Here is an 11,967-nt window from a genome sequence, read left to right on the forward strand (position 1 = left end):
TTCTGCACAGTTGCAGATAAAGATTAGGCTACACTATTGTTACACGCCACCAAACTTCAGACAACAGGTTTTGTCAAGCTAAGTAAGTTATTGAAGACATGTATACCGTGCCAAAATAAAAAAGCACGTTATTGTTAGACCCTGCATAGTAAATCCTAAATGGCTAGTAATTTACGGTGGTGTTATTGAGACTTGCATGTAAGCACACTACTGTTCTCCACGCCCTTCCTGTGTATCTGCCAGGATGTTTTTCAGAACCTGCACAGTGAGTCTCCTTAAATCACTAACAGATTCTACTGTGTATTATGTAAACAGTGCATCAAAAATACTAATATCTTTTCGGGCTTACCTTTGTTTAGTCTACCCATACAGTTTGTGTATGGTCTGTTTTCTTTCTCCTCACTACAAAGGAACTGTATTGGCAAGTGATAGGATGTTCAGTAAAACATTTTCCTGTAAATGTCCTTTAGCTTGGTTTCAGTCTCTCATACCACTTAGATTCTCTGGTAATTTGGCTGATTCGTGTGTGCAGAACATGGCTCCTGTGTTGTTCACCGCTTACAATGAGACCCAGGTCTCCCTTGTAAAAGGGGTATTGGTTGTCAATGGGACTTAAAGGTTAAAGAAAGATACATTATATGTAATCTGTTCTGTTCCATGTGTTAGTTTGTGATTAGTATCTCTTTTTCATTCATTCAGGACGAGTCTGATGAGCCAGAGCTTGATGGTGTTGCAGTAGGCCTCCTTACTGTCATCAGTGACCATGACACAAGTCCAGTTCACTACCACCCTGTGAGAATCTCTGTCATCATTGAAAGTGATGCCATGGTCAGCCTCCCCAGACTTGGCGATGCCTTCCTGGTAAACTTTGGACTGATCTATATGCACTACACCTCAGCTACCCCAAAGCACTGACCAACACTTTTTAATTCACTCACAAGATTTGACTTGGTCTAGAAAGTGGTAAACTGTCACCCAAGTTGCAGACCCTCAAGAATGACTTGATGATGTAGAAACTCATCTGAAAGAAGGCTGCAGGGAATGCATTATCAAAGTTTAAGGGAAAATGTTCATCCAAATTGCTGCCCTGTTGCCTTATTCCGCGTTCACACCAAACGCGATGCAAATTATTCACGCGACCAGATTACATGCAAAGTCAATGCACAGAACGCGACAGGTCGCGAAGATGGGATTTTTCAGGCGGGAGGCGCCGCGATAGACGCTTTGTGGCGGTGCGAACAGAGCGTTAGCCGCGGTGCGAATTTGCGCCAGTTGAAATTTCCCAAGTCCGGCTACAAAATCGCGTGAGTCATAGTTGCTTCAGCCAATCAGCGTTGAGAAGCTCCGCCCGTCATCGCCGTCGCTGAATCAAAACCAAGCAACTATGACGTGATTTTGTCGCCGGAGTTGGGAAATTTCAACTTGCGCGAATTCGCTCCGCATCCAACGCTCTGTTCGCACCGCCACAAACGATATCGCGCCGCACCACCCGGCTGAAAAAATCGCATCTTCGCGGCCGTCTGTGCATTGACTTTGCATGTAATCTGGTCGCTCAGGAATTAGCCAGGAAGCTAAAAGCACACAGTTTTCTTTTCTTTTTTAGTTGTAACGAAAAATAATTTCATTTTGGTATTATTTATTTGTTTTGATAACTCCGATTACAATTTATTTAAGCTCTAAGTTCCATGTTATCAGTGCCACTGCACCGCAATATTGAACAGACCGGTGCCTATGCCTCTGTTTGAGACCTGACAAGGTATTATTATGAAAATAATTTCACTTTGGTATTATTTGTTTTGATTACTCCAATTAAAATGTATTCCATGTTATCAGTGCCAATGCACAACAATATTGAACAGACCAGTGCATATGTCTCTGTTTTAGAGAACTGACAAGGTGGATGTGGATTACAGCAGGTGATTCTGTCTCAGTTTGATAGGGGATGTATCGGCTTTCTGTCGGGAATTGTTACCAGGCAGCAAAGAGGTTTTGTAGGTATCAAATGTTAGAATCATTTAAAGTTGCTTAAGTATATTTTAAAATGATTATTTGTTCTATTTATTTTAATTTATAAATGTTTATTATTTATTTTTCTATTTCATTCAAATTAAATAGAAAAATAAGGTAGCAGGTAAGAAAATACGGTTCAATAGCAGATGTTCATGAGTCTGTTAAACTCAATGTACTTGAGGCAATCAATTGCCTCAAAAATGTTAAGTTTCGAGTCACATGTTTTTGAGTAAATAAATTCAACATTTTTGACTATTTAAAACAATGACAACACAAACTAATAAACATTGAGTTTGGTTAACATGAAATGGTGTGGTTGTGTACTTACTTTTTTAAGTTATGTGAACTTATTCAAGTGATTTGAAAACTTGAAATTTTAAGTCATAATAACTGAAAATAATTGAGTTGCCGTAACAGAAAACTGTAAGTCATATTAACTGCAAATATTTGAGTTGAGCTAAATGAACACTTTAATTTAACTGTTATCAAAAGGTACAAGTAGCAAGTCATCCAACCTTTTAAGTTCTGGAAAATGTTGACTTTTAAGTTAATCAACTTAAAAAATGTGTGGCAATCGATTGCCTCTATTTTTTTGAGTTCTGGTAACTTATTCGGGTTTACAGTGCAGCGGTAGAAGTTTGCGAAACTCTGTGTGGTTGACACACACACACACACACACACACACACACACACACACTGTGAGTACCAGGATGCACTGACTCTGTGAAGATGGAGACAGTGCAGATAGTTGAAGAAAACTTAAAGAGACAGGCACTATAAAGGAGCGTTTCAGACTAGAGGTCGAAAACAGGTTTATTCACACAGATAATATGAGACAAATGTGTTTTTAACACAAAAGCATGTAAACATGTTTGAGCAGAAACCCCAAATACATGTATGAACCTGAAAATAAGCATGGCATGTCCCCTTTAATGACAACCGCTGTATGGTCGAGTACACAGAGATGTAAAAAGGAGAAAGTAAGAGAGGACATGAAGCTGCTGCCACACAGTTGTCTGTGACTAGATAGACTCCACACACAGTCAGTTGCTCTGCAGAGAATCAGCATGAACTGTGATTTAATACAGCTGAATTCACTATATGGTCGTTACGGTTACCAGACAGCTGAAAATGTATAAAGCAGAAATGGACTTCAGCTCAATTTTCCTGTTTCAACATCATTTAGCGCTCGTGCTAATTGTAGTTCAGAGTTACAGTCACAAACATGGGAGAACTAAGGCTGTTTCCTTTCACAGATCTGAGCAGCTCTTTAATGTTAGCAGCATCAGTGTCGGCCCGTGCAGCCACAGGGGTCCGTATTTACAGCAGAGCGGCTAGGGGGGGGGGGGGCCGGGTCGGCACTTTGCACTTCCCAAAGATGAAATTAAAACCTACGTGGAAAAGTGAATGTTTCTCCATTTGGGAGCGGGTATCGGGTGAAGACATCGCATCCATCAGTGCGGATGTTGAGCTCACCGATGGAGAATGAAACGGGCGAGGTGTGCAGGCGGGAGGCCCGCTGTGAAAAGATCCAAGACTAGGCGTGTAATCAAATGTCACAGCATGACCAATGCAGGAGTAAATTACGAAATAAAACTGTCCGAGGACTTTGTCAGAGCTCCAAAAGGCTGTGACTGCAGATGGCCTCCCTAAACTCCCCTAATCACTCATCCAGCCTTTTTATGGCCTGCTACTAAATGTTTAGCCTTAGGGCGACTAATGGACAAACTCTATCCATCTATCTTTCTATCTATCTACCTACTTATCTATATATACATCTATCTATCTATCTATCTACCTCACTATATATCTATCTACCTCCCTATATCTATATATCTACCTCCCTATACATCTATATATCTACCTCCCTATATATCTATATATATATATATCTATCTTTCTATCTATCTACCTACTTATTTCTATATACATCTATCTATCTATCTACCTCCCTATATATCTATATATCTACCTCCCTATACATCTATATATCTACCTCCCTATATATCTATATATATACATCTATCTTTCTATCTATCTACCTACTTATTTATATATACATCTATCTATCTATCTATCTACCTCACTATATATCTATCTACCTCCCTATATATCTATATATCTACCTCCTTATCTATCTATCTATCTATCTATCTATCTACCTATCTATCTATCTATCTATCTATCTATCTATCTATCTATCTATCTATCTATCTATCTATCTATCTATCTATCTATCTATCTATCTACCTACCAACCTATTTAGTTATCTATCTATAGATAGATAGATAGATAGATAGATAGATAGATAGATAGATAGATAGATAGATAGATAGATAGATAGATGGATAGATAGATAGATAGTAGGTAGGTCGGTAGGTATATATAGATATATCTATCTATATATATATATATATATATATATATATATATACCTATCTATCTACCTACCTATCTATCTATATATCTATCTATCTATCTATCTATCTATCTATCTCTCTCTCTCTCTCTCTCTCGCTCTCTCTCTCTCTCTCTCTCTCTCTCTATATATATATATATATATATATATATATATATATATATATATATATATACCTATCTAACTATCTACTACCTACCTATCTCCATCCATCCATCCACAGTATCTGTTAGATTACTGCTATAAATGCATTAACCCCCATGGGGTGAGGATCACTTGCATCAACATGTTTTATTACAAATAAAAATAAATTAACTACCATAAAGGCAAGGGCAAAATGTATACAACTGTTTCATGTTGACTGTATTTATATGTGTTTTCTAATTTTGTAGCAAAATCATCAGTTTAATTGTCGATATTCTTTCAAGAATGACAGTTCATACCTAATAAGATGAAACTGTTAATTTGAGGTCTTTTATTGTCTATAACTCGTTAGAAACATCGGCATAATGTGTTGTAATCTTCTTATAGAACCGTATAATTATAAGCACATGGGAATATTCTTAATGAGTTATAACAATAATCATAATAAATTAAGCATTTTATAATGACTTACAAGGTCAAGTATACTATAATTCAGAACTGCTGCATGGTCACTGACATTTAGTTTTTGCAAAGAAAACAGTGTTTTAAAACCCCCATTGTTATAATACATGATCGTCTTTTCATAATGCGTTAAAAATCACAATTTGTATGCATTTTAATGTGCTTCTAAGTTCTTTTAAGTGGTCATTGTGTACTTTCAGTAAAGTAAAGATTATTTTTACAATGTTTTTGCAAAATGTAATCACATATTTCCCTTTACTCAAAGCAAACAATTACCACTTAGAATAATCATGTTATAACGTACTGTGAAAACAAAGATAACATATTAAACCATGCAAAATAACACTGATCCATGCTAAACGAAATCATGACATTGTAAGTCATTATAAAATGCTTTTATAATTATTTTTGATTACTTGTTTTCATTATGATGAGAATGAATGAGTGCTTATAACTATAATTATATAAGCTGATTTAAAACATTATAAGCATGTTAATAATTTATTGTAGGGGCGTTATAGAAAATGTTACCAATTAGGGCACTTAGATTGTACTTTTTTTGTTTACATGATAAGAATAAATCAAATGTACTATCTGACATTACGGAATCCATTCTAAATATAAAGCAACTATGGTCTGGCACAACTGACCTGCTGTATTATATGACTCAGACTAAAACATATCGAATATCAAAAGTTGGAATCGAACGCCCGGCTGCGTTTACTACTGTGAGATCCGACTCCTTGATGACAACCATCATTTAAACATTCATTTACCAGCAGCAAAATGAACAGAAGTGATGGAACACAAACTACAGAGCAGAGAGACAACATCTGAGGGTTTTATGAGGAACCAGTTTGGGTTATTGCTTAATCAGGATTTCAGGATTTTCTTTTAGATATTGCACAAAAAAACAGATTCACGTTTCTGGACGACTTGTCCAGGTATTTTCCTGATATCTCAAATCACAAAAGTATCCTAATAATTGTGTCCTACATGGTGATCAGCAGCGAGAGTTTTTTTTTTTTTCTTCCACCGGCCCTCCGTGAGTTATGTCACGGTGCTTTGTGGAGGGTGCTCGGGGTGGCGATGCCCTCCTCTCCTCTGTCACTCTGCCTCTCTCAAGCTGTATCTATATATGTCTCTCTCTCTCTCTCTCTCTCTCTCTCTCTCTCTCTCTCTCTCTCTCTCTCTCTCTCTCTCTCTCTCTCTCTCTCTCTCTCTCTCTCTCTCTCTCTCTCCTCACAGAACACAGCGCGCTCTCCCTCACTCTCCACGCGCGGAGTGAGGGGATTCATCATTCGCGTTTCTGAGCGTAATTGGTCCGAAGATCCACGCAGGAGGGGGATGGGAAGGGGGGGGGGGGACATTTGCTTGTTTGTTTCTTTGTGACAAATTATCTAATTTAAGAGAGAAAAAGTGTTAAGTGGGCCCGCTCTACTTTCTAATTGGACTCCTCCCTCCCCTCCGCGGTGCCCCCTCTAATTACCGCTCCCCGTTATCTGGCTGAGAGATGGGGGCGGAGGGGGGGGGGGAAAGAAAGGTAGACAGGGAGAGAGGGAGAGGGAGTAATTGATTGCCTTCCAGTCGGCGATAACTTGTTACTGTTGGTCAATCGCTGCTGCTCTTGGTGCATCGCGTTCGGGTCGGTTCGCACCTCGCCGCGCGGCGTCACCCCCGGAAAAGTGTCTCGGAGACGCGGAGGAACCGCAAGTCAGAAGTGTGCCCCGCAGCCTGCAGCTCGGCGGCCGACATGCGGCCGGAGACGCACCTGTGATCCGAGCTGCGGATCATCTTCACCGGCCCCCGGTTACCTCTCCGTTCCACCGCCTCCAGCACAACATTGTCGGCCTTTTTTTTAAAAAATTTTTTAGAATAGCTCTTTTTCCGAACAACGCCGTGGTCAGGTGTGACCCTCCCACTCCCCCTACCCTCAACCGCGTGAGACCGCCATGACCTCCAGGGACGACTCCAAGTGTCCGGCGGTGCTTGGAGAGCGGAGGCGCAGTCCGCTGGACCAGCTGCCGCCGCCGGCCAACTCCAACAAGCCGCTGACACCTTTCGGCATCGAGGACATCCTCAACAAGCCGTCCGTGAGGAGGAGCTACTCCCTGGGCGGCGCAGCGCACCACGTCTCCCTCGAAGAGAAGCTGCCCTCGGCTTGCCACGGCCTGTCCGGCCGGGCGCTGCTCAGTCAGACCTCCCCGCTCTGCGCGCTGGAGGAACTGGCCAGCAAAACCTTCAAGGGCCTCGAGGTCAGCGTGCTGCAGGCCGCAGAGGGTAAAGCACTTGTTTTTATATGTGTCTATGCTCGCCTATTATGTGCACTAGTATTGTAGCAGCAGTGTTTCCTTTTCTGAAATCAGGTTAGAAAATAATATAGAAAAAACAAATAAAGTTGGACACCGCGTTAAGGGAAAGAAACATTCGCGCGGACTTTTGTAATAGTTTATAGTTGTTTCCTTTTATTATTTTACTATATTATTATTATTATTATTATTATTCGTTCATTAATAATTGCGTTAAAAAAATGAATATTATTAGAATAAATAAATTATATTATTAGAATAAAAGTGGATAATTGCGTTAATATTCGATTCATTATTAATTTAGTGTAGCACCAGAGTATAATGTATAATATTATTGAATTAAGGCATTCGTGAAAAATTAAATCTTCAAATGAAATACAGCCCAAAACGTGATACTGTTTGTATCAGTAAACAAACGAAAACTGTTTGCATTGATCATACTGACTCGGTTAAAAAAAAAATATATATATATATTTATTATTTTTATTTTGCTTCAGCAGTTTTACTCGAGGAGCTCTGAAGTGTTTCTTGGGACGTAGGTGCATTGCTTACGGCTTATTGTTGTGTCACCTATGACCTAATGTGTCTCTTTCTCCCAGGCCGGGACGGTCTGACGGTCTTCGGCCAGAGGAACAACCCCAAAAAAAGGCGGAAATCCCGCACGGCGTTCACCAACCACCAGATCTACGAGCTGGAGAAGCGCTTCCTGTACCAGAAGTACCTGAGCCCGGCGGACCGGGACCAGATCGCCCAGCAGCTCGGCCTGACCAACGCGCAGGTCATCACCTGGTTTCAGAACCGGAGGGCCAAGCTCAAGCGAGACCTGGAGGAGATGAAGGCGGACGTTGAGTCCGCCAAGGTCTCGGGCAACGTGGCCCTCGAGAAGCTCTCCAAGCTGGCCGAGCTGGAGAAGTGCGCGGCCGGCGTTCTGGCCGGGGGGATCGCATCCGCGCCCTGCCGTGCGGGACCCGAGCCGGTCTCGTCGCGGTCCCGGTGCGACACCGCCGAGGGCCTCGACTACAGCAGAGCGCGTGCGTCGCCTCCCTCACCAGCGTCGTCGTGGTGCACAGACCGGCTGAGCAGCAAGTGTTGCTCGGAGGATGAAGATGAGGAGATTGACGTGGATGACTAAAAAAAGGAAGAAGAGGAAGAAGAAGAAGAAATAACCCGATGTTTGCGGACAGGAAACTCTTTTCTTCACGAGGATTTCATCCTTTACTCGCGGTAGCAAACCCACCACAGTGTCGGTGCTTTAGGACTGAGAGAAGAAGCCGTGCAGGCCCGCTGCTTGCTGCAGAAGAACAGGGCGCGCGCTCCAGAGGATGCGCCACAGAGACATTCAGAAAGGAACGAGGCGAGGACGCGCACACGCAGGTGTTCTGCCCACAATCACTGCGTTATGCCCCGGCATGTTTGCGTTGGAGCTGACGGTGAACAAAAGAATGAAAAGGTTTCTTCTGCAAATCACTTTTTGATACACTCTTTCTTCCCCCGCATCTTAATTGTTCTGAAATGGTAATCACACGCAGAACATGTGCTAATATCTTGTAATAAATCCCGATTTTAATATATTTATAATACTTTGTACAACCCTTTAAGTGCCTTTAGGATAAACAGAACGCCTGTATAAATTGTAATGTAAACGACTTACGATGTAAAATAATATTAATAATAATAATAAAAAACGTTTCCGATATTAAGCCTTTTCGCACATTTCTATTTATTATATTCCATGGAATTAATTTCTAGCATATATATATATATATATATATATATATATATATATAATAATTGTGCAACTTGCCTTCTGACCTCCTGCGTGTGTTTTCTTTTTTTTCAATGTGTGTGTGTGTGTGTGTGCGTGTGTGTGCGCGCGCGTGTGTGTGTGCGTGTGTGCGTGTGTGTGTGTGTGTGCGTGTGTTCCCCCTGAGGGCCGCTCTCCAGCAGCGCGCAATACGGAGACAAGCGGTCCTCCCTGCGCGCACCGGCCCGGCGGGTCTCCGCACACAAAGGGGCCGCCATGAGGAGTGTTCTCCGAGGCCATATGGTTTTAAGGGTTCTCTTCTCAGTTACGAGTCACCGTGATGGATTGACTTAACCCGTTCCTTTTCAACCACGTGGCCTCTCCCTTTTGTGGCGCACATAAAAGCGGACACGCTCGCCGGCGTTATGAATGTGAATGCGGGGCTCCGTGGGCCCGGTCGCGAGAGGGCTGGACGTATATTGACTTGAAGCTCTTGGTCAGACACTTCATCTGCTCCTCCTCAGCTGTCTGCTGCGCGTTGCTCATGTAAGCTAAACAAATACATAACTACATATACGGAAGAACTTTTTTTTTATCTGTGACTTATTGAAACGACGACTGCTACAAAATAATTTTCTATTTTTTGTCGAATTTACGTAATTGTTTCTTTCATTCCATTAGAATATTCAATTAAGTACAAATTAAATAATGTAAATAAAAATACGTATACTTATTTGACAAGAAAATCAAATCATTACTCAGGGTCCATTTCTTTTTTTGCATCTTTTGGTCTTCTTCATTGCTCAGATGGAGCTTTTTATTGCAAACTAACACATCATATTATTTTTAGATGATGCCCTTTTCCTCCAACGTATTATTCCCATGAACGAGATGATAATATAAATGATAAAATAAAGGACCCGTTGCAAAAACAAAACCTCAAGCACACATTCACATAAGTGGTCAGCTTATGTTTTAAAAATACATTCTTAGTAGAACGACTGTATATGAAATTAAATGCATAAGTCGCAAATGCACAGTTCATAAATAAAGACAGGAAAAATATGTAGAAAAATATATATTTAATGTCCTTAATCTTCTACAATGTGCACACTATGTGTCTGTATTTCAGGCACATGGACATTCTGTGAGTGTTTTAGGTTTTCATTAGTAAGCAGGGAGCACACTGCTCGAAACCGTGTTTCTTTAAAGGGGGAGGGGGACAAACACACACACACACACACACACACACACACACACACGCACACACATAAAGAGAGAGAAGAATCATTTATTCAATCGGCCGGAAAATTGAAGTTTGATGCATGGCCCCCTGCTTAAACAACTGGTCCTGACCCCGCCCCCCCCCCCCCCCCCCCCCCCCGCCCCCCCTCTTTTTCTCTTCTGCGGACCTCTAAACAACTGGCTGCTACCATCTGGGGCCTGCCAACATAATGACAAATATGTTTATCTTCAAGCGTAATATTCGTCATTATTATTACATCAAGTACAGCCTTAACATGCTATGTCTACTACAAACAATATCATTATTATTAGTAGTAGTAGTAGTCGTAGTAATAGTAGTATATTTTTTATTATTATGTTTAAATGTTGTACATTTTATCTTGTCAAGTACTGTATTGTTATTTGAATTATTATCCAATTCCCCATGGATGTCAGCACCGTTTTTAATAATACTATAATAATAAATATATTAATCATTTATTATTATTATCAATAATACGATTTATATTATATTATTAATAATAGCAATAACAGTTAGTTATTTTCATACAATCCAAAGTAAATTTTCAAATTCAATGTCAGTCTTGTTTTATGCGCATAAGACAGTCAACTGTCAAACTGGTTTTTTTCGTGACTAATATCTGGTGCAGCCATCTATTATATGGATTTGATGACTTGATAAATAACAACAATAATAATGCAGTAGAAAGCCAAATTTCATTACAAGAATAAATACTGCTTTATATATATTATGAATAATAAATCAATCCTTTATGATCTTCATTGCAATTTAATATCATGTCTAATACTTCTCCTATTATTATTACTTGGATCCTGAATTTCCCTTAGGGGATCAATAAAGTACGTATCTATCTATTATTATTATTATTATTATTATTGTTACTATTATTGCCGTTATTATTTAAAATAATGATTATATTGTTACAAATATAATAATAACATGCAGTCATTATTATTATGGTTATAGTTAACCATTTTAGCATTAAAATGCTTTACATTGTAGTGGTTTCCTGTCCTGTGATTTCCGCTTCCAGGCTGTGCTGTCCCATTCTGTTCCATTCTATTCTATGCTGTGCTCTTTAATTCTATTCTATGCTGTGCTGTGCTATGCTGTGCTGTACTGTGCTATCCTGTCCTATCCTGTGCTGTGCTATGCTGTACTGTACTTTGCAATGCTGTTTTATGCTGTTCTAAGCTGAGCTGTCCGATACTGTTCTCTGCTCTTTTATGCTGTGCTGGTCTAGGCTGTACTGTACTTTGCTGTCCTATTCTATTCTATGATGTCCTGTGCTCTGCCTGATGTTGCGCTATGCTGTCCCATGCTGTACTATGCTGTCCTATGCTGTACTATGCTGTCCTATGCTGTCCCATGCTGTCCCATGCTGTACTATGCTGTCCTATGCTGTCCTATGCTGTCCCATGCTGTCCCATGCTGTACTATGCTGTCCTATGCTGTACTATGCTGTCCTATGCTGTCCCATGCTGTCCCATGCTGTACTATGCTGTCCTATGCTGTACTATGCTGTCCTATGCTGTCCCATGCTGTACTATGCTGTCCTATGCTGTACTATGCTGTCCTATGCTGTACTATGCTGTCCTATGCTGTCCCATGC

The 11,967-nt window shown here is 40.5% G+C and overlaps 1 protein-coding gene across 1 annotated transcript; it reads left to right on the forward strand.

The window, feature by feature from the left end:
• The first annotated feature begins 6,987 nt into the window (after window positions 1-6,987).
• On the forward strand, window positions 6,988-8,476 carry lbx1a (ladybird homeobox 1a). The gene is made up of 2 exons (XM_034552450.1): window positions 6,988-7,315; window positions 7,944-8,476. Exons 1-2 carry the CDS (start codon window positions 6,988-6,990, stop codon window positions 8,474-8,476), a joined length of 861 nt encoding a protein of 286 aa, XP_034408341.1.
• Window positions 8,477-11,967: the final 3,491 nt, after the last annotated feature.

Source organism: Cyclopterus lumpus, chromosome 15 (genome assembly GCF_009769545.1).
Source record: "Cyclopterus lumpus isolate fCycLum1 chromosome 15, fCycLum1.pri, whole genome shotgun sequence".
NCBI lineage: Eukaryota > Metazoa > Chordata > Actinopteri > Perciformes > Cyclopteridae > Cyclopterus > Cyclopterus lumpus.

What these genes read in the sequence shown, in the direction of transcription:
- lbx1a (XM_034552450.1), top strand. Translation starts at nt 6,988, where the DNA reads ATGACCTCCAGGGACGACTCCAAGTGTCCGGCGGTGCTTGGAGAGCGG. An exon ending in CGTGCTGCAGGCCGCAGAGG is followed by an intron (nt 7,316 to 7,943) that starts GTAAAGCACTTG and finishes TCTTTCTCCCAG; the next exon opens with GCCGGGACGGTCTGACGGTC.